The 24,483-nt window shown below is 39.8% G+C and overlaps 1 protein-coding gene across 1 annotated transcript in view; it reads left to right on the top strand.

Annotated features, from left to right (window-relative positions):
* The window catches only part of meiob (meiosis specific with OB-fold), a 48,855-nt gene that overhangs the window by 14,201 nt on the left and 10,171 nt on the right, over nt 1-24,483 (top strand). The window contains exons 6-10 of the mRNA XM_020529601.2: nt 5,552-5,747; nt 7,854-7,954; nt 11,028-11,080; nt 11,184-11,279; nt 14,354-14,446. Of these exons, the coding sequence (XP_020385190.1) occupies nt 5,552-5,747; nt 7,854-7,954; nt 11,028-11,080; nt 11,184-11,279; nt 14,354-14,446 (539 nt within the window). The remainder of the gene's footprint in view (nt 1-5,551; nt 5,748-7,853; nt 7,955-11,027; nt 11,081-11,183; nt 11,280-14,353; nt 14,447-24,483) is intronic.

Below are 24,483 nucleotides of genomic sequence, written 5' to 3'. Positions count from 1 at the left end.
TTTTAAAAACAAATGATGTAGTGTAATAAGTTGCTCATACCCTCAAAATTATATAAAACTATCACAGAAGATCACAAAATATTAATCTAAGCAAATTGTTCTATAGAGTATCTAAAAGAAAGTGTAGTGAACTATTTTTATACATGCAGTCAATGCATAGTTTTAAGTCATGAAATTCTAAAGAATTGTACAAAAACAAACATTTTTATAAAGTTAACTCTAATACAAAGATTAAATTTAGTGCCTGGGCTCTCATTTTACCACATTACATTCCATCTGCCAAGTTTTTGCCCATTCATTTAGCCTGTCTGTATCCATCTGCAGACTCACAGTATCATCCTCACTGCTTGCCTTCCTACCTATTTTTGTATCATCTGTAACTTGGTGATAGTAATTTCACTTTCATCATCCAAGTTGTCGTTACACATTGTAAACAATCGCAGCCACGCACCAATAAAAGCATTAGAAAATAGGAGCAGGGGTAGGTCTTTCAGCCGTTTGAACATCCTCCACCATTCAGTATGATCACGGGTGATCATCGAGTTCAGTGCTTGGTTCCCACACTTCATCCATACCCTTTGACCCTTTTAGCCCTAAGAGCTATATTGTACTCCTTGAAAATATCCCATGTTTGAGCCTCAACCATTTTTAATGGCAGAGAATATCACAGACTCACGACCCTCTGGGTGAAGAAATTTCTCTTCATCTCAATCCTAAAGGGTTTACCCTGTATCCTTAAACTGTGAGCCCTGTGTCTGGACAGTTCCAGTCATCAGAAACTTAACTTCCTGCATTTACCCTGGCTAGTCGTGTTACAATTTCATAGGTTTCTATGAGATCCTTCCTCATTCTTCTAAAATCCCATGAATATAGTCCTCACTGATACAGTCTGTCTTCAAACATCCTACCTGCCATTCCAGGAATCAGTCTGGTGAACTTTCATTGCACTCCTTCCATAGCTAGAACATCCTTCTTCAGATAAAGAAACTAAAACTCCACACAGTACTCCAGGTATGATCTTACCAAGACACTGTACAATTGCAGCAAGACATCCCCGTTCCTGTACTCCAATCTTGTTGAAATGAATACCAGCATGCCATTGCCTTCTTCACCACCTGCACACCTGCATGTTTACTTTCAGTGACTGGCATATAAGGACACCCAAGTTTCATTGCACTCCCCCTTTCCTAATCTTTGCCTTTCAGATAATAACTTACCTTCTTCTTTTTGCTACCTAAGTGGATAGCCTCGTATTTAGGCACATCTTACTTCATCTGCCACGCATTTGCCACTCATCTAAATCACTGAAGCATCTCTGCATCCTCCCCACAGGTCCCCATCCTGAAGATGCTCCTTTTATCCCATTTCCACCTTCTATTACATAGCTAATGCTCTATCTACGCTAATGTACAACCCCCAGCACCATGGGCTCTTATTTTGTCTGAGTAGCAGGAGACAGAGAGTAGGGGTGATGGTGCACTGATGGGAAGGATGTAACTTGTATCCCAAATTTACAATTGTTAACTTTAAATTTACAATTATTGAATTACTGTTAACCAAAGATATTGAGAGAGAGGCAGAAAGGTGGCAGATCATCTATGATCTCATTGAATGATAGAGCAAACTTAAGGAGCTAAATGACCTACTCACATCCCTGTTTTCTTATGAAGGGTGAAAGTAACCGTCTTCAGCACCAAGACAGCATTTGCCTAGGTATAGTATCAAGGAATACATGGCAAATTGAGATCTGAAATAGATAGATTCATATATCATAAACAAGAAGATGGTCATTGTTCATCAGAGGTCCACCATTACTGCAACACTTCCTCATGTTAGTGTCCTTAACCGAGCCATCTGCACCTGTTTTATCGTTGACCTTCCTTCCATCATAAGATTTGGTTTGCTGACAACATACAACCAAAAGTCATTCAATAGTGAAGGAGGCCATGCCAATTTATGGTAACGCTTAAATAACATCCAAGCTTGGGCTACTAGTCGTTGATCATCAGCAGTCGCAAGAATGACATCTACTCAGGGTTGTGAGTTTTTAATGAGTTCACATCTGACTGAACAGGCCAATTTTCTACCTACATATCTTTGAGCACTGTATCTGGATGGTCAAGAGCATTACCCCTAACTAGGTCTTGTTGTCTTCAAGTGGCCAAACATTCCAGGTGAGGACAAAGAAAATGCAATAAAGACCCACCGAACTTGGTAGCCTTGACATTTAATGGTTGGGAGGATCTTGCTATCAATGTTCAGAACGGTGATAATTACACCATCAAGCTGCAGTATGCTTTGAGTCCCTACAGCTTAATGATGAAGCAGAGACATGGATAACAATGTGAATAAAAGAAGAAAATCCTGCACTCTGGATTCTACACTAATGTGACACATGGGGCAGGTTTTGTCAGCATTCCTGATGCTTGTGCCATATTTAAAAGGCCACTGTGCACCCAGATAAGCACTGGCATTGTAGAACAGCCTTGCACGGTCAAGGATGAAGTCTGAGCGTGCTAAAGAAGGGGATCATAATGTCATGATTCTTCAACAGGGACCAGGAAGTCCAGATGGTGGATGTGGTGCAAAGGAGAGGGGTCCTTTTCAAGAGGACTGAGAAAAGAGGCTGCACCATCGCTCGCAACATGATCTGAAAACACCACCTGGACCGTACCATTGGGATGATGAAGAGGAATGGCCAGCAGTGCCGCAAGAAGATCAGTGACCCTTTCCATTCGGCTGAGTAAGTGTCATACTTCTCTGTTACCTTACACCTGCTCTACCTCTGCTACAATAGCCACCACCTGCCAAGGCTCACACTCTGCTACTCGCACTCTTGCCTAAAACATCTTCCTCACTCACTCTTACTGCCTCCAACCTCCCACACCACTGAACTTCTTTTTCTTCACTCATTTGAGTGATGTGAGCGTTGCCAATATTACCCGTCCCAAGTAGCCCATGAGAAGGTGGTGGTGAGCTGCCTTCTTGAACCACTGCAGTCCACCTGCTGTGGGTTGACCCACAATGCCTTTAGGAGGGGAATTCCAGGATTTTGACCCAGTGACGGTGAAGGAACCGCGATATATTTCCAAGTCAGGATGGTGAGTGGCTTGGAGGGGAACTTGCACGTAGTGGTGTTCCCATGTATCTCCTGCCCTTGTCTTTCTGGATGGAAATGGTTGTAGGTTGGCAAGATGCTGTCTGTGGATCTTTGGTGAAATTCTGCAGTGTATCTTGTAGATGGTATACAATGCTGCTATTGAGCGTCAATGGTGGAGGGAGTGGATGCTTGAAGACCTAGTTCCAATCTAGCAGGCTGCTTTGTCCTGGATGGTGTCAAGCTTCTTGAATGTTGTTAGAGTTGCTTTCATCCAGGCAAGTGGGGAGTGTTCTATCATGCTCCTGCCTTGTGTCTTGTAGATGTTGGACAGGCTTGGGGGGAGTCAGGAGGTGAGTTACTCACTGCAGTACTCCTAGCCTCTGACCTGCTCTTGTAGACACTGCGTTTATGTGGTGAGTCCAGTTGAGTTTTTGGTCAATGATAACCCCCAGGATGTTGATAGCGGGGGATTCAGTGATGGTAACACCACTGAATGTCAAGGGGCAGAAGTTAGATTGTCTCTAATTGGTGAGTCATTGCCTGGCATTTGTGTGGCATGAATGTTGCTTGCCACCTGTCAGCCCAAGCCTAGATATTGTCCAGATCTTGTTGCAGTTGATCATGGACTGCTGCAGTATCTGAGGATTCACGAATGGTGGTGAACATTGTGCAATCGTCGACAAATATCCCCAATTCTGACCTTATTATGGAGGGAAGGTCATTGATGAAGCAGCTGAAGGTAGTTGGGCCTAGGACACTACCCTGAGGAACTCCTGCAGAGGTGTCCTGGAGGTTAGATGATGGACCTGCAACAACCATGACCATCTTCCTATGTGTCAGGTATGACTCCGACCAACAGACATTTTCCCCTGATACCCATTGATTCCAGTTTTGCTCGGGCTCCTTGATGCCACATGCATTGAATGCAGCCTTGATGTCAAGGGCTGTCACTCTGACTTTACGTTGCATGGCCTCTGCATTGCCTCCTCACTTGCCCGGGACATCTTGCCACCTTTTGATCATGTGCAGCAGCCCTAACAATTATGATACTCAGCTAACGTCACCTCACTCAACCCCTCCCTAAAGCATTGACAAGGCTGCCTCCTGCAGCCCCACTAGCTCAGATACTGACACCTTGGTGGGAACGTTAGCCTTAGGAAGTTTGAAAGCAAAATCTGGACAGCACTTCACTGTGTCAGCTCTGCAGCTGGTCGAGGAAAAAACGCACCAGGCCATTGGCATCCAGAGGACCTCTATTGACCAGGCACCTGGCCAGGCCTGCAGTGTCTGCATTCGGGGATTTCGTAAGAATCTATATGCAGAAACAGAAATGGGCAGAGCAAGGATGGTGAATGCAATGACTTTCATTGGCCAAAGCTGCAGCAGTGCAGTGTGTTGTGCAAATTCTGACTACGTCCGTGATCAAGTTGGCGACTGCTATAGACAGCCAAGTTCAGCACCCTCAAGATCTGCTGGAGAGGTGCACGTTACCTGTACTTCATCACCCTGGCCAGTGGTCCTCAGACCAAAGGTATGCTTATAGCTGAATTCCTTAATCCCCCTATAACCATTCTGATTTTAAAGTTGATCTACACCCTTACATTCTTCCTAAAGTTATTGTATTTTAGTTTAGTTCCACCAGCTGACATAGTTGGATTTGAATTTTTGTCCCCAGACGATTAGCCTTGGCCTCTGGATTACTAATGCAGTGGCATTCTCACTTTGAGAGAAAAGTTTGATTGATGAAGAAATTGAAGATAGTTGCGCCTAGGGCAGTGACTTGAGAAACTCCTGCAGTGATATTCAGGGACAGTTTATTGGTCTGCAACAACTACTGCTTTCTTTCGTTTTGCTAGTTATGACTTTGACTAGTGGGAACAAATTCCCCCTCATTGCCATTGACTTCAATTTTGCTAGTGCTCCTTGATATCACACTGGATCAAACATTGCCTTGTTTCGAGGGCAGTCATTCTCACCTTTTCCTCATGTTTGAGACACTTCTGGACCTACAGAAAATGGGAGTAAAATACAAGACAGCAATTGAGATAATAAAAATGTGAGAACTATGCAGAAGAGATATGCAATCCATGAGCAGAAATTAGTCTCTTGTTTTTAATCTATGAGCAATGTCATGAGATTAAACAGTTCAACTATTTTATATGCATTTGAATTTACAGAATTGCATATTGGTGTGAGATTAGTTTATTGACAACTCAACCCAAGTTTGTTCTATTCTAAAACTTAGTTTTGTGCCAACAACAGGATTGAAAAGATTGCTAGCAATCTGAACAGACTGATGATGTATGTTTTTCAGAACAAATTGGGTCTATTTTCCAAGAAGTGTTTAACAGAATAGTTTAGACAATGCAGTACATAATTACTCCTTTCATTTCTGATTCATCCTGCAGTTGAAACCTTTGGTATTAATATTGTTTGTTGTTTCATATTTAGTAGCTATAAACTTCTAGTCAGTGAGAACTTTTCAACAGTGAGATTGTGCCACGATCTGGAGCTTGAATCCAGGCTTCTCTCCCTGTTGCATTTGCCTGTGAAAGATCCTCAGGATTATTATTCACTTGGAGATATTGTTCATAATGGCCAAAGCCTGAATGGAAGCATTATCAATATACTGGCATCAGTCAGATCGGTGAGCTTTCAGTAACTAAAATGTAATGGATATTTTCTTCTGTGAAACAATGCATGTTGACTACCACACATATCCTATATATGCGTTTGGTAGAAGAAAAAATATTTTTAAGTGTCCAAAACAGTCATCAATTGATGCTAAATGTTAAACATTGAAATTCTTTTGCATATTGTTAAAGCAGAATGTGGCAGCATTCTTAATGAGTTTTTTAGATTAGTAATATGAAAAAAGATTATTTTCATTGTTCCATTTATTACATTTCCCTGTTTGTGTTTTAATTGGTGATTTCTGATGACATTCTCTGGGAAATGGAGGCGTTAATGAATCTAAATGCAATATAACTGTATATGCACAGTTAAGTGAGGAGTCTGCAGAAAGTCTCCGAGTTATTGATGTTACCTAGTGACATTTGTTCAATTTTCACATGCCAGACAAATAGACCTAATTTATGGAGCCATCTTTCACTGATTAAACAGCATCAGAAACACATCCACTGGCCATATCAGTTTTGGGTGTTGGTGAACAGCAAATGTCCTTGAATATGGTGATTAGCAGCCTGCTTTAGAACTCAAACCAGAAATTGATTTGCCCTGAACATGATAAGAATTGAAGTTACTTTCTGAGTTTATAGGATTACCAGGTCTACACTTGTCCTAAGCAATGGTCATTAAATGAATCACTCAAGGCTGTTCTCAAGATGCTTACCTTAATGTGCAGCCTGGAGGAATGAGAGTATTCTTTTCAACCCCATTTCTAACTACCACTTTCCCATTTCTCAATTGTGTGCCATAGGATTAAGTTTTGGACTTTGCCTGAAACCCCAGCCAACTGATCTTGCTCACCTTCCCCTCCCCTGCAAGGGCCTCCATCACCACCAGTATCCTATTCAATATCCTTAACAAACTATGGCTCAAACCAGCAGTTGATTAAATTTTAGCCAGAAGTTATCACTTCTAAATATTCTCATCTTTCAGCATTTCATAGGGATTTACCATCAAAGCACATTTACTTGATGTGTATACTGAAACTGGTAGTGATTACGTACCATTATGCTTAAACGATAAAAAGTCAAATTAATAGTTTAAAATAATGTGTTTGATTTAGAAAAGCTGTAAAATTTTATGTTTACTTTCAACTAGCGTACATTCAACCAGAAGCCGCTGTCACCCAACAGTGCAGGACTATTTTTACCTGATTCTATTGTTATCTATCTAGTCCTAGCCAGAAAATTATGTGACATGTTTCCTCCTTTTACTCTCATACCATTACTTATGATGTCTCCCAAGGTTCATCCTTGGCCCCCTCCTATTTCTCATTTCCTTGGTTCTACCTCACTAACATTAAACAAAAACCTCAGCAACAGTTTCCATATGCACATTGATAAAACACAGCTTTCCCCTATTTCCACTTCTCTTGACCACTGTTCCTCGAGGTCAGACTGCCTGCCCAATAAACAATAGTGGATTAGGAGAATTTCCCCTCAACTAAGTATTGAGTAGGAAGCAGCTACTGCCTTCCATCCTTATCAGAAACTCAATTCCCTTGTTATTGTTCCCTCCATCCCTCTCTTTGTTAAGCTGCCTTATGTCAAACTTATCTGCTGTAATCTTGATGTTATGTTTGAATAAATTGAAGCTCCTGTATATCTGCACCATCACTAATATTGCACGTTTCAGCTTATATTTCAAATGTCCCAATCTGCCCTTGTCTCCGCTCGTCTGCTGCTGTAACACCCATCATACTTTTGCTACCTCTAGACTTGACTATTTCTATAGTGTCCTGTTCAGCCAACCTGTTCTACCTTTTGTGAATTTGAGATCGTTCAAAACTCTGATACTTCTAGGTAGCTAGGCTTGAATTGACTTGGTACTTCAAAAATTGCTGCATAGGTATTTTGTAGTTTATTTTTGGATTTCTTAGTTCTAAGTGAAGCCTAGGGAAATATGTTGAAGTAGAAATCAATTTAAGATTTAGATCTTTAATTTCAATAACATTAAATCTTCAAAGAACTCCGCTGTGACTTTAATCCCTTGATGTTTATGTTGAAAATGTAATTATTTCACTATTGAATTAGTGTAAAGATGAGAAAAAATACTTTATCTTAAGGTAGGGGAGCAGAAGTATTTTACTACTGCAGACAGAAGAAAAGGACAGCGATGCGAAGTAAAACTGTTTGATGAAACTGTGCCTTCATTCCTTATGAGCTGGTTAGTATATTTTTGAACTCTCAATAAATGCCGTTAAATAATTTTCGAAGTTGCTCATTGTAAATCCTTTGATGGATTTGGATGGGCTGTCCAACATATTTGTGATCATTCTTTTAGAATTCCAGCCTTTTACCATATTTGTGGTAATGTTTGTTCTCAATCTTGATATCCTGGATTACTGTTTGTGAATCCACTTCCAAATGTTCGTCAATCTCCATGTAAATGAATACTTTCTGAACTCGGTCCCAAATTTCATAACCCTGAACCTGTGCCCTAAATGCTGCTGTTCCACCATAGTGAAAAGTATCACTTGGAGCTCAATTGATATAACTCATTAACTATCTTCTGTACTGATCTAAATTCTCTCTTTGACATCTTTTTAGGGTTGAGAAGCTTGAGTTTGTCAAGCTAGTATAACTATTGCCTCTGATATCAGAGATCAGCCTTCTAGTATCTGTCTGTGCATTACATTTAGGCTCTGAATTCATCCCTTAATGTCACTGTTAGCAAAATTATACATCATGTTACAGTGCCAAATAATCAGGGCATGTGCTTTAGTATGACCTTGGTGGTATTCAGTACAAATGATTTCCAGCATTTCCTCTTTTATCTCCCATCTATAACTTTTGTTACTTTTATTGGTTTATTTAATTTTTGCAGTCGTTATATTTGGGATTTAAAAAACATTAAAATTGTTAGTTGTGTCTCTGTGATGAAAAGCATCCGAACTTTCAAAATACATTTCCAAATATTTAAAAACAGGAAAACATTTTCACATAGAGCATGGTCAGAAATTGGAACTCCCTGCTTGTAAGGGTGGTAGGGGCAGAATTCCTCACAACACTTAAAATTAGTTGTACATTTGCAATACCAAGGCATTCACGGTTATGGGCCAAGTGCTGGAAAAATAGCTAAGAATAATTGTGTCTGATAGCATTTGTGGAGCGAAATCAGAGTTAGCCTTTAGGGTCAAGTGACCCTTCCTCAGAACTTATGGTAACTAGGAAAATGTTGGTTTATATGCAGAAGATAAGGTGGGGGGAGGGGGTAAGGAGTAAACCATAGATGTGGATAGAACCCAAAGAGAGGGAAGAACAGTTGGACAAATTAGGGAGTGGATAACAATCTGGCTAGGAGGTGAATAGTTGTTAATGTGGATTGTTATTATAACATCGGTTCTGACAAAGGGTCACTTGACCCGAAACGTTAATTCTGATTTTTCTCCACAAATGCTGCCAGAGCTCCTGAGTTTTTCCAGCAATTTCTATTTTTGTTTCTGATTTACAGCGTCTGCAGTTCTTTCAGTTTTTATTTAGAATGATTGGGTGTTTGTTTTGACCATCATAGACTCGATGGGCCAAAGAGTCTTTTCTAAACTGCAGACTTCTATAATTCTATTACACAACAGTGCTTTGCAACACTTATTGGTTCATACAATGTAATAGATTGCAACATAATATTTTAGAGTGCTTTTTGTATTTCCCTGCTGTACAAATTCAAGTATCAGAATACATTTGTTGAATCTGAAAGTAATTACTGAGTTAATTTCAGATGATATTTCAACTCTTGATATTTAAAAGATTTTTCTTATTTGGTCACAAGACGTGGGATTTGCTAGCTAGGCTAGCACTTTTTGCCCATCACTAAATGCCCACAGAGCAGTTAAAAGTAAACCACATTGCTGTGTGTCTGGAGTCACATGTAGACCAGACCATAAGAAATAGGAACAGGAGTAGGCCTGTTGAGCCTGCTCTGCCAATATATAGGATCATGGCTAATCTAACATTCCTCACATATACATTCCTGCGTTTTCCCCATAACCATTGATTCCCCTACTGATCAAGAATCTATCTATCTCATCTTTAAATACACACAAGGACTCTTGTCCCATAAATTTCCATGGCAAGGAGTTCCAAAGACATAGAACACTCTTGTGAGAAGACATTTCTCCTCATTTCAGCCTTGAATTGACCCCATTATTGTAAGATTATACCCTTTGATCCTAGGCTGTCCCATGAAGGGAAAAATCATCTCAGTATTTACCCTGTCAAGCCCCGTAAGAATCTTATAAGTTTTAATGAGATCACCTGTTTTCTTCTAAATTCCAATGACTAGAGTCCCAACCTGTTTAACCTTTGCTCATAAGACAACCCTTCTGTACAAGGAATCAATCTAATGTACCTTCTCTGAACTGCCTCCAATGAAGTAAGATCTTTCTTTAAATAAGGGTACCAAAACTGCTCACAGTGCTGCAGGTTTGAGCTCACCAACACCTTGTACAGTTGCACTAAGACTTCCCCACTCTTATATTCCAACCTGCTTAAAAGAAAAGCCGCCATCCCATTGGCCTTCCTAATTACCTGCTGCACCTATGTTCTAGCTTTCAGTGTTCTGAAATACTCCCAAGTCCCTTTTTAATTGCAACTTTCTGCAATTTTTCTGCACTTAATTAATGCTGTTCTTTTGTTCTCCCTTCCAAAATGAACACCTTTGTATTTTCTCACATTATATTCCATTTGCCAGCTGTTTGGGAAATCTGGCTACAGTACATTGGCTTAGAAGAAGGAAGCAATTAATAATATTGCAAACAGTTGCGGTTGCAGCACTGATCCCTATGGAATCCTGTTAGTTACAGGTCATCCAGTGTAAAAAATAACACCTTATCCCCACTTGCTGTTTGCTGCCCATCTGCCAATTCTCTGTCCATGCCAATAAATTACTTCCAACACCATGCTCTTATTTTATGACTTAACCTTTTTTGAGATACCTTGTCGGCGCTTTGTGGAAGCCCAAATACAACACATATACTAATTTCCCCTCTATCCATTCTGATTGAGAGTGCTTTGAAAATCTCTAATAAATTAGACCAGGTAAGGACAGTAGATTTCCTTCCTTAGAAAAGAAGGACATTAGTGAACTAGATATGTTTTTATGACAGTGGCTGCCGTTAGACCAGCTCCTCCATAATAGCAATTAAATTCTCTGTTAACAATGAGAAATTAATTGAATTTTTATCTTTTTGAATGAAAGAAACCCTTTTACTAGCTGACTAATATTTATATGATTTCCATAGCTGGGATAATGAATCTATACAGCTTGCACAGACATGGATACCCAGGGAAACAGGTACTGTATTTGTCAGTTAATGTTAAGTTTATTTCTTTTATTCTGAAATGAATTTTTCAACAAGACTTAATATTTTTATCAATTATTTTTGTAATTGTTACAGTACTGTTCATAGCTGATGTACGAGTAAATTATGATAGTTTTCGCAACACCATGGCTGCCACTGTGATCTCTAAAACCATAATTACAACAAATCCTGGTAAGTCGTTTTGACATTTCATTAAATGTAACGTCAGATCGATTTTTAAACATTAAGAATACTTTTCAGGTAATAATATTAAGAACATAGCATGGAAATCTTTGTACATGTGAACATACAAATCAGGAGCAGGAGTAAGCCATTTGGCCCACCTCAAACTCTTCCATTCAATAAGATCATATCTGATCTGATTGTGATGCTCATATGTTCCTGCTGACCCGTGATAACCTTTGAATCCCTTGCTTAACAAGAATATATCCAGCTCTGCCTTAAAATGTTCAAGGACTATTAAGTTTTTCCTTTTTTAAAAGATGTCTTTCTAGACCATCTGGTTAAGGCAAACTTTCAAGTTTCCAAAATTATTTTATATTTACAGAAACAATGTGCTTATTTCATGACCAATCTTCTATAACCACATTCTATAAATAAAAGCATTATATTTACTGGAAAACACTCGAGAACATAAGGGCCCAATCTTGAAGCCAATATTTTTTATTTCAAAATTTCTGTCCTAATGGGTTTTGATATAACCAGAGTAAATTATAGATCATTTATATTATAGAACCACTTCAATTTGACGTAATATGTTTATCTCAGGTTATACATAACAAATTTAGTAACATAAGTTTAAAAAGGTTTTAAAAATATATAAAATGGATAACATACTGCAGATCAGCTGATATCTTTGGCGAGACCCCTTAAGATGACCGTGGTTAATGAGTCCTAACTTGTATTGATTTAATCAGCCTGTGCTCGCTGTCCAGCATTGGAGTCAAGGTGAAGTAAAACCTTGTTTTTAAAATCCCATTCCTTCCTATGTTTATAATCTCCTCCAGCCCTACAACTCTCCGTAATATCTTGAGCATCAGCCAGCAATTGGCAGCCATGCCTTCAGCTACCAAAGCTCTAAGCTCTGGAATTCTTTGCTTAAATCTCTCATCTCTCTCGCTCTTTCGACCATTGAGGCGCTCCTTGAAACTTGTTCGACAAAATTTTTGGTCACCTACCCAAACAGTACTGTTTTACTGAATACATGTTAGAGGTTTGGTTTGTTACAGCAGTGGAATGTCTTAGTAGACTAGTATATTGTGGTAATCCTTCAGGTTTTTCCTTGATAGCTCAACTTAAATGGAATGAATTTAACTTCTTGTGAAATGCAGTTCTTTTAAAAAGAACACTGAAGCCTCTTGCGAGCATTAAGCACTGTTAGATCAGGCAATGCATGGCCAAGATCTAAATGGAATCTCACTGCTCTTAACCTAACCTCATAAAAAGTATATTCTGCATTGCTAGTGTAACATATTTTGGTATAGTGGACCTTTCTATGGTAATGAAGGAGTCATTAATTCCAGATACTAATAGATTACGAACAGATGCCATAAACAAGATTTTTGTTCATTCATTCGTTGGGTATGGGCATCACTGGCTAGGCCAGTGTTAATTGCCCATCCTTATTGCCCTTGAGAAGGTTGTGGTGACCTGTCTTCTTGTTCCATTTGACATAGGTACACCCACAGGGCTATTGGGGATGATACTGCAGGATTTTGACCCAGTGTCCGCAACACTGAAGAAACAGTGATATAGTTCCAAGACAGGGCGGTTTGTGACTTAGAGAGGAACTTACAGGTGTTAATGTTTCCCATGTTTCAGCTGTCCTTATCCTTCTAGATGGTAGAGTTTGTGGGCTTGGAAAGTGCTGTCTAAAGAATCTTAGTTATCACAGTGCATCTTTTAAATAGTACACACTGCTCCCATTGGGTCTTAGTGTAGTGGGAGTGAATTTTCAGGGTGTTAGATGGATGCCAATCAAACTGTTTTACTGTTTTAGTGAATACCTGTTAGAGGTTTGCTTTGTTACAGCAGTGGAATGTCTCAGTAAACAAGTATATCATGGTCATCCTTCAAGTTTTTCTTTGATAGCCACTTATCAGCCCAGGTCTAGCTGTACTTGGACTACTTCAGGATCTGATAGCTGTGAATGGTGCTGAACATTGCACAGTTATCTGCAAATATCTTCACCTTATGATGGTGGGAGGTCACTGAAACAGTTAAAGGTGGTTGGACCAAGGACAATACGGTGATGTCTTGGTAGTGAGATGATTGATATCCAATAACTGCAACCATCTTCCTTTGTGCTAAGTATGACTTCAAACAGAATAAAGCTTTTCCCCGATTCTCATTAACCCCAATTTGCTAGGATTCCTTTATGCCACACTCTGCCAAATATTGCCTTGACGTCAAGGGCAGTTCACTTCCTTTATCGAGTTCAGCTGTCTTGAAATTCCAGTTATAGTGAATATACTACACACTTGCATTCTGGTTATAATCTACTTTTTTTTACTAATACTTTAGGAAGAAATGTTGGCTAACATGTCAGGAGATCTCCCTCCGCTTCACTTCAAAGAGTGTTATGTAATATATCACTGATTTTAACTATGGAATATATTCTGTTATCTGAAAAATGTGGCAACTCTAACACTGTTGCAGTCCCATTATTCTTAATTCTTATTCCAGCCTAAATTGTTTATGTAAATCCTGGAGGGGTTTAAAACCAGTTTTTTTGATGATTACACTGACCTTTATCCCGGAGGAAGTTCAGTGGTGGAGCATTAGTTATTCCAGGATACCTAAACTGCATATCTGAACAATTTTATTTGTTAACACCATTTATAAACGATCTATAATGGCAGTATTTCAAATGTGGTTCTATAATCCTACAAATAGAAAGTAATACAATAATAAAAAAGATTTCTTGATTCAATCATTTTAGCCCAAACATCTTTTAATCTTTTCCTGTTTTGTTCATTTAGTCTGCGATGATGTCATACTGATATCTTTTTCTATATGGTTATGATCAGCAAGTTGTATGTAGTTTATTCACTATTGCATCATCATTGAATAAGCAGGTCATGTTTTTCTTTTTCTGTTTTGTGACTGGATTATAATCCATTGACTAATTTACAATTTACTTGCTTTTTTTCTGGATTGACCAGAAGATTGTTAACTTTAAATATCTAAAAGTGTTCTAAAATGGATTATTGCTAAATTTTGTGTTTTTACCTGGAATTATGAAGACACAAAAGAAGCCAATCTGCTGTTTAACTTTGCCAAAGAGTATGCAGAAAACGATGAAGTAGATCCAGAACAAAGGAATGAATCAATTAACTGTAAGCCATTACGTTTTATATTAATCTGTATTTTCAAATGTAATATTCACCAGTGATTTTAAAATGTATAAAAATGGTTTAAAAATTATATTAGACAAACAACACAACACCCCTTACTTAACTTTGATAAACATAGCTGTACCTTGCAGTCAGCAGCAACATTACAGAATTTCTGCTAACCTTGAAGCAAGTTGAACACAAAGACCTACTGATCTCAGTGGCAAAGATTTTCCTCTTCCCAACATCTGTTTGAAACTTGCATCAGTCATCCAGCAATAATTATGTCATCCAGCAATAATTATGTCATCCAGCAATATTGAAACATTTTCCAAGAAGTCTGAATCTCTGATTACCTTTTGATTTTTAATGTCACCACACAAGTTAGAGTCAAACCTGATAGAAAGGAAGATGGTTGCAGTTGCTGAAGGTCAATCATCTCAGCTCATCTCTGCAGTAGGTCCACAGTGTAGTGTTCTTGGTCCAGCTATCTTCAGCTGCTTCATCAATGACGTTCTGTCCAAGGTCAGAAGTAGGGATGTTCGCTGATGACTGCAGTGTTCAATGTTTAGCACCATTTGCGACTCCTGAGATGTTGAAGCAATCCATGAAGTTGTTGACTTGCTCACCAAGCAGTGATTAATGATGCCCATTACCAACTCCACAGGTACGACCGAGAAATTGCGTGAGAAAAATCACAGTATCTAAACTCTACGGACCAGCAATGGACTACAACCCTAGAACAGGCCATCGCCATCAATCAGCACAAAACCAAAACTAAGAATAGACACGAGCTACAGGAGCAACTCGCCAAACTGATCCACCACAAAGACAAGGACAACAACAAACCAGACACATGGATAAGAAACCTATCCAACAGACAACTCACATAAACTAAGAAAGCTGTCCTATCACGCGGACTGAAATATAACCACAAAGATGCGAACAGAACAGACTTCATGGCTGCTCTGGAGAATATATTAAAAGACAACAAACTCACAGACGAAACACAACAAGCCATCCGACCATCTATAATCCCCACACTGCACAGAAGGAACAAAGGGCACAACCTGAACACAGCAGAGAGAAAAGCACTAGATTAACTCAAGAAAGACAAGGATATCATAATCCTACCAGCAGGCAAAGGGTGCATGACCGTCATTATGAACAAACCAGACTACGTTAAGAAAACACAGGCATTGCTCACAGATACAACCACTTACCAACAGGTGGCAATAGACCCAACACTGCAGCTAGGAAATAGGATCACCCAAACACTGAAGTGACTAATGAATGCAGGGCAGATAACCAAGACAGCCTTCATGAGAATGAAACTGGAAGACACAAACACCCTCCGCTCCTATGGACTGCCTAAAGTACATAAACCAGACATCCCTCTCCAGACCCATTGTTTCCCTACCAGGCACACCATCGCACAAATTGGCCAAAGACCTACAGAGATTGAAACACCTAGTAGACAGATCACTCCATTCTATCCACTCCACCCAAGATTTCGTTGACGTCCTCGAGAACATAAAAATCAGCGTCAACGAGATTATGGTATCCTTTGACATCACAGCTTTATTCACATCAATCGACATCCCACTAGCTAAAGAAACACTGGCCACATTACTAGATGAAACAGCAACGCAGACCAGCAGCTTCATCAGCAATGACAACATACTTAAATTACTAGACCTCTGCCTCACCACATGCTTCGTCTTTAATGGTCAGATATACAAACAGATCAGTGGTACACCAATGGGGCCACCCATCTCAGGACTCAACGCAGAAGCAGTCATGCAAAGACTGGAACACACTACCCTCCCCCACATTCAACCTAAACTGTGGAACCGGTACGTAGACGACATATTTGTCATTATTAAATGCAACAAATTAGAAGAGACCCACCACCTCATCAACAGCATATTCACCGGGATTAAATTGAAAAGGGAAGAAGAAAACAACAATCAACTTCCATTTCTGGATGCTAAAGCAGAGCAATTGACAAACAGGGAGTTCCAAACCTCAGTATACAGAAAAGCAACCCATAAGGATCAAATCCTCAACTTCCAAAGCAACCACCCCAACGTCCACAAACAAACTGCATTAGGACACCTTGCAGCACTCCAGAACTATGCAGGAAAGAGGAAGAACAGTTATACAAGATCCTCGCTTTAAACGGATATCCCCGCAACTTCATCCACAGATGCTTACAAAACAGACAACAACAGGAGGACACAGTATGATCTAACACACTGCCCTACGTCAGGAACATATCAGAACTGACAACAAGACTCCTAAGACCACTAGGAATCGTGGTAGCCCACAAGCCCACAGCCACTCTATGACAAACACTTACAAGGATTAAAGACCCCATTCCCACAACATGCAGAACCAACGTGGTTTACAAAATATCATGCAACGACTGCCACAAACATGACATCGGACAGACAGGAAAGAAATTAGCCATCAGAATACAGGAACATCAGCTAGCAGCAAAATGGCACAATGAACTCTCCTTAATATCAGTACATTCAGACAATGAAGGCCATCAATTTAACTGGGACAAGGTAACCATAGTAGCCCGAGCCAAACATAGACACACACGGGAATTCCTAGAGGCATGGTTCTCCACTATACTTCAATCAACAAACATATAGAATTGGACCCCTTATAAAAACCCATACAGATCAAAACCAGAAATGACAGTACTCACCATAACGGACTGGACAGTGTAAATTCCAAGCGGAGTAGAATAACATCGCTTCATTGGAGGCTCCACTGATGATGTCGCCTAGCATGGTGATGAAACGTCTGAACAAAAACAAGCCAGTTCGGCAAACAAGTCAACAACCTCATCCACAACCTGAGCTACAGATCTTTGCCAAAACTTTGAAGCAATCCATGTCCAAATGCATCAAGGCCTGGACAATATCCAGATTTGGCCTAACAAGTGGCAATTAATATTCATGCCACTCTAGTGCCAGGTAATGAATGTCTGCAACATCACAGAATCTGACCATCACCCCATGACATTCAATGGCATTACCATCAATGAATCCCATGCTATCAGCATCCTGGGGTTACAAGTGACCAGAAACTGAATTGGATTAGCCATATAAATGTAGTAGCTATAAGGACAGATCAGACTATGAATCTGGCAGCCAGCAACTCACCACCTGAGTTGCTAAAGATTGTCTGTGAGTCAGAAGTATGATAGAATACTCCCAATTTGCCTGGATGATTGTAGCTTCAACAACGCTGAAAAGCTTGAAACTGTCAAGACAAAGCAGCCTGTTTGCTAGGCACCCCATCAACAAACATTCACTCCTTCCACCATTGACGCTCAGCATCACAAATGTGTACCATCTACGAAATGCAGTGCAGAAATTCTCCAAGACTCCTTATTCAGCACCTTCCAAACCCACAACGCCTACAATCTAGAAGGATAAGGGCAGCAAGTTCTTCTCCAAGAGGCCGTAGTTTTAAGATAAGAGGTAGCAGATTTATAGCAGAGATGAGGTGAAATTACTCTCAGTCATGATTCTGTGGACTTCACTACCCCGGGGCACAGTGGATGCCGGGACTGTGAGTAAGTTTGAGGAGATAGACATACTTTTAATTTTAATGGCTCAAATGGTTATGGAGAGCAGACAGAAAAGAGACCAAGATGAGACCAGCCATGATCATTTTAAATGATGGTGAAGGCTCGAGGGACTGAATTGCCTACTCCTACTCCTAACTGTTATATTCTTATAAGCTGTACACCATGCTGAATTGGAAATATTGAGTCAAAGTCCTGAAAATCCTTCTCTAACAGTTTTAAGGGTACAGCAATGGGCTACAGCGTTCCAAGACAGCAGCTCACCGCCACCTCCAAAGGGCAACTGTGGGTGGGCAATGAATACTGGCCCAGCCAGTGATGCCCACATCTCATGAATTTTTTTTTTAAAAGCTGGGGTATGATATAAAGATTGGAATATACATTTTGTGAGTATGATAAAATCTGGAATATCATTTAAAAAATCTTAAAAGTGATAATACGTGAATTTTTAAAATCATAATAAAGAAATGTGATGTTTCACAAAGATGAAAGTAGGTTTTCTGATCAGTCAGGCAGTTCAGCAATGATTATGAAGATGGTCACAGTTAAATACTGAATTGTTCCTCAAATAACAAGGTGTGACTTTTTCAAGGGTTTTTATAGCAAGGTAAACAGCTTAAAAGGCCAAAATCTGGTCAATTCAGTGGTTTCTGGTTGAGTGTTGTCTGGGAAGTCAAACACACACGCTTTGGTAAAGTGTAGAATCATTGACATCAACTTCTGGATTTTTACATTAAGCTGTGCATGTGCAGTTTCCAGAATTGCTGTCAGTTTCAGGGAAATAATGAAAGCGACCACTAACAATTCCATCAACATTACTACTCCAATCTACTTAACAATTCACTTGGTAGATAAAAATTAGATTTTGATTTCTTTTTCTTTATTCTTTCCTGGGATGTGAATGTTACTGCAGTGCAGCATTTGTTGCCCATGCCCACCTGTCCTTGAACAGAGCCATTTCAGATGGCCAGTTAAGGAATGTGAGTTATTGACTCATTGACACATCAATACTTAAAGGACCACTGCTTGATTTTAATACAGAAGCTAGCTATGTTTGAAGTTGTACTGCCGTTTTTACTATCACTTTTTAAATTACGTACATAAGTCTAAACAGCAGTGTTAACTGTTAACTTTAATTCTGCAACATTATTCAGTCATTGTGACTTTTATTAATATGGCAGCAAGTCTTTGAACAGCATCAAGGTTACTGAGTATCAATTAAGTATTTTTCCACGAATATTAAACGATGACATTGAATTGATTATGCAAAAGAGTCTAGCAAAGAAAAATTTCCAAGGCCTAAGGAACATGCGTCAACACCTGATGAATGCATGAATGGCAAGATGTTTGTGATCTTATTAATGAGATGCCAGAATACTATGATTATGAAATAATATTAATAAGAGGTTCACTGACTACAAACAGAATGTAAAATAAGCTGCTACAAACTGGCAGGAACAGACTGATTTCGGAGATCTCATTAATGTTAACACTAATACCCTAAGACAAAAGTAGCTAATTTCTAGCCCTGGGGATTTCTGAAATGGTTAAGTTAGCAGAACCTGGTTTTCTCTCCCTTGAAGGAAAGAAATCTGGTACGAATTATAGTTTTTTTTTAACGCTTGAATGTTTAATCAGTCAGGAGTTGAGTTGAAGCAATTGTATATGCTTGGAGACTCTTTTAATTGTAAATGATAGCTAATTTGTGTATAATAGAACTGCTGCACAAAAGAAATATTTCAGAATAAACATTTTTTAAATTTATTTATTATGACCCACAAAATATTCTTTACAACTTAACATGCTTTGCCTGTTAGGCAAAATTACTCAGCAATTCTAAACAACTTATTTTTATGTCACAACTAGCACACAATGAAATCAAACAGAATAAGCAGTTTCCATGAAGTAATGATCTTGATGCCAATAAAAGTAAAACCTTTTAATTTTCCTACTTATAAAAAGAGATCCATTAATACAAGTGACATTATCAACATTTACAAGGCTTTTTTAGTCATTCACAGTCATTACTTGCTAAGGAAGCATTAGTTTCCCATCTCTAATTGCCCTTGACAAAGTGGTGGTGAACTGCCTTCTTGGATTGCTGCAGTCCATGGAGCAGAGAGTGAGTGTAGTTAGATACATCCACGGTGCTATTTGATAAGGGTGTTTCATGATTTTGACCAGCAACGGTGGAGGAGTATAATTCCAAATCGAGACATTTTGTATGAATCTGAGGGGGACTTGCAGGTGGTGGTGCTTCCATGCATCTGCTGCCCTTGTCCTTTAAGTAGTAGACGTCATGGTTTTAGAAGATGCAGAGGAGCTTTGACGAGTTCCTTTCTAGCTCTATCAATGTCATTAGTACCAACATGGATGATGACAACTGGACCCCTCTCCTTCCACTCCATTTCCTCTCCAGGCCCAAGGTGATGTTCTTAACCTTGGCTCCAGGTAGTTAACACTGCCTTCAGGACTCTCACTCATAGCTGCAGAGAACAGTATCTATCCCCTTAAATTTACTATTGGGGTATTGTGGTAGATTGTTAATTTTCTCACTCTCGTCCACACAGCTGGCATGAATCTTGTAATTGTTGGACAGTTGCAAGGACAGAGGCCCTTTGAGGTCTGTCCATGGGTCCCCATTCCCACCTCAGCTCCTACCATACCCACTTGTCCTTGACAAAGACCAAGTTTGAAGTACCTACTCTAAGGCATGTGACCACCTCTTGGAGCAAAGTATCAAGGTAACTTTTCCTCTCCCTGATTTGGCACAATATCTGCTGCTCAGAATTCAGCTCCTCAACTTGGATCCAAAGTTGTTCAAGCTGCAGACACTTGCTACAGATGTGTTCCCCGTGGATAATGTTGGTGTCCAGCTGCTTTGATATGCTTCAACTGCAGCACATTACCCGATTTGTCATCTCTATCGTATTTGAATTAAGTTATTAGCAAAATCACTCCAGTATCTTGGGATTCTTTAAGTGTAAGTAACAAAGTGTTATCACTTCATTCAATTTTTTCCCTTTTTTAACATCTCCGTATCAATCTTATACTGAACAACCTATTTTTTAAAGGAAGAACAAAAGAAAAAAGTACCAGAGACCTGTTTACAATCTTAATACTTGACTTTAAATTTAAAGATCAGAAATACTCTTTAATCAGACACTTTGCTTAGGCAAAAGCAACGAAACCACTCGTTCCTCTGCTGAACTTCTTGAGACAGTCAACTCCAAGACTGAATTTGAAGTCGCACTGTCAAGTGCTCAGTAACACTAAGTTGGCTGCTTATATATGTTGCCAGAGCCAGCTCTTTCAATGCACCCCTTGAAAATAAGCCTACTCAAAGTTTGAAAATACAGAATTTTAAGCTGCAGATTTCACTTTAAAGCCAACTATAAATTACAAAGCAAATTAAGTTTGTGAATTTGGAAGATTTAGACACTTACATAGCTGGCAACCTCATGCACTCAGTCCAAGGCTGAACTGGACTTTCTTATTGAATTATTTATTTTAAACCTGTTTTTCTAATCAACCTATTAGAGATGTTATTACACACCTCTGGAGCAGGTGGGATTTGAACCTGGGGTGCGGACACTACTACCGCGCCTGAAGAGGGTCCCTGTTATTGAATTTATAGTTCCCAAATCAAAGGGTTTATTTCACTTGGTTAATGAGGTCCAGATTCAGCCAGTTCTTAATTAGGCTACTGTTCTAATATACCCCTTGAAAATAAACTTGCTCAACGCTTGCAAATAAAGAATTTTAAACTGCACATTTCACTTTACAGACAGCTACAAATTCCAATCTAAATTAGATCTACACAAATGGAAGACATTGACACTTTCTTACCCAACCAATGCACATCTTTGTTGTAGGTATGACTTTAACCATTGGAGCGTTTTCCCCATGCTTCTCATTGACTCCAATTTTGCTAGAGCATTTTGATGCTGTACTGAGTCAATGATTGCCTTGATGTTACCTTTCCTCTGGAGTTCAACTCTTTTCTCCATGTTTGGACAAAGGGTGTAATGACATCAGGAGTTGAATATCTCTGGCAGAAGCTAAACTGAGCATCCGGTGGCAGGTTATTGCTGGGCTTGGTATCACTGTCAGTGATTCATTCCATCACTTCGCTCATGATTAAGAGTAAACTCATGAGATTATAATTGGCCAATTTGCAGTTGTCCTGCTATTTTGTTGGCAGGACATTCCTGGGCAATTTCCCCATTGCCATGAAGATACCAGTGTTGTAGCTGTACTGGAACCACTTAGCTAGGGGGCAAGGTTAATTTTGGATCACAAATTATCAATACTGTTGCTGGGATTTTGCTAGGGCCCACAGTTTTATCAGTATCCAATGCCTTTAGCTGTTTCTTGACATCATGTGGATGTAAATCGGCTGAGGCCTAGCATTTTATGAAGTAGGAGCCTAAGGAGGAGGTTGAGATGGATCTTCCACTTGGCACTTGTGATTGAAGATAGTTGCAAAGCTTCTGACCTGTTTTTTGAATTGCTGTGCTGGACTTCCTCATCATTGAAGATGCAAGTTTTTTTTTATTCATTTGTGGGATGTGGGCATGTCTGACTGGTCTGTATTTATTGCCCGTCCCTGGTTGCCCTTGAGAAGGTGGTGGTGAGCTGCCTTCTTGAAGCACTGTGGGTTGACCCACAATGCCATCAGCAAGGGAAAGCCAGGATTTTGATCCAGCAACAGTGAAGGAATAATGATATTATTTCCAAGTCAGGATGGTGAGTGTCTTCGAGGGAAACTTTCAGGTGGTGGTGTTCCCATGTATCTGCTGCTCTTGCCCTTCTAGATGGAAGTGGTTGTGGATATGAACGTGCTGTCTAAGGATCTTGGGTGTATTTGCCTCCACCTCCTGTTGGCTGTTTTAATTGTATGCCACCATTCATGGCTGAAAGTGGCAGGAATGTAGAGCTTAGATCTGATTTGATGGCTGAGGGATCACTTAGCTCTGTCTATTACATGGTGCTTCTGCTGTTTGTCATGCAAATAGCTCTGTGTTGTAACTTTAGCAAGTTGAAATCTCCACAAGGCCTGTACAGTTGTTGTTCCTTTGGATACTATCATGGACAGGTGACTCTGCGGTAGATAAATGAGGAGGAGGTCAAGTAAGGTTGTCCCTCTTGTTGGTTTCCTCATCACCAGGCACAGATCCAGTTTAACAACTACATCTTTAGGACTCAGACAGCTTGGCTAGCACTACTACTACCAAGCCACTTTTGGTGGTGGAAATTGTCCCCCACCTTGAAGACTTTCTGTGCCGATGCCCTCAGTTATTTCTCCAATTGATGTTCAACATGGAGGAGTATTGATCCATCAGCTGAGGAGGTCCGTCCATGGGTTTCCTTGCCCATGCTTGACCTAATGCCAAAAGACATCATCATATCTGGCTTAATAGTGAGGATTCCCAGGACTTCTCCGTCCTGACTGTATATCACTGTACCGCCACCTCTGGTTTTAACTTCCAGTGGGAGAGGACACAGCCAATGATAATGACAGTATTTCCTTGACATTGTCTATAAGGTATGATTCAGTGACCAAGTCAGGCTGTTGCTTGACTAGACTATGGGATAGCTCTCTACATTTTGGCACGAGCCCCGGATGCTAGTAAAGTGGACTTCGCAGTATTGACAGGCTAGGTTTGTCATTATCATTTCTAGTGCCTAGGTCGATGTGAGGTAGTCTGTCTGGTTTAATTCTTCTTTTCCGGTTTCAAAGTGGTTTGTTACAACTGGGTGACATTTAAGTACAATTCCAAGGGCGTTTAGAGTCAACTATATGGCTGTAGGTCTTGGGTCACATGTAGACTGGACCAGGTAAGAATGACAGATTTCTTTCCCTAAAGGGCATTAGTGAATCAGATGAGCTTTTATGACAACTTTTTTTATTCTCGTGAGCCATGAGCATCACTGACTGGCCAGCATTTCTTCCCCATCCCTAATTACCCATGAGAAGGTGGTGGTGAGCTGCCGTCTCGAACTGCTGCAGTCCACCAGATGTGGGTTGACCCACAATGCCATTAGGAGTTCCAATACTTCGAAGCAATGCACAAACATCTTAAAAATGGCATACCAGATTTAAGTTTTCATGTTTCAAAAAGAAGTATGGCTGATTTTCTAAGTAAAATACATCCAACTTACAATGTAGGCAGGATTTTGACCCTGCAACACTGAAGGAATGACAATATATTTCTGAGTCAGGACAGTGAGTGGCCTGGAAGGGAACTTGCAAGTGGTAGTGTTAGTTCCCATCCAAGCCACTCATCTACATGACATGATTTCAACTAACAATAGTTATCAGTGGACTAACTTCTAATTCCAGATTTATTAATTGAATTTAAATTCCACAAGCCGCTATCCTAGGAGTAAATGTCCCTGGAGAATTAACCTGAGCCTCTAGATTACTAGT

This window comes from Rhincodon typus, chromosome 21 (assembly GCF_021869965.1).
Source record: "Rhincodon typus isolate 14 chromosome 21, sRhiTyp1.1, whole genome shotgun sequence".
Classification (NCBI taxonomy): Eukaryota; Metazoa; Chordata; class Chondrichthyes; order Orectolobiformes; family Rhincodontidae; genus Rhincodon; species Rhincodon typus.
This window is presented reverse-complemented; position numbering and strand designations above follow the sequence as displayed.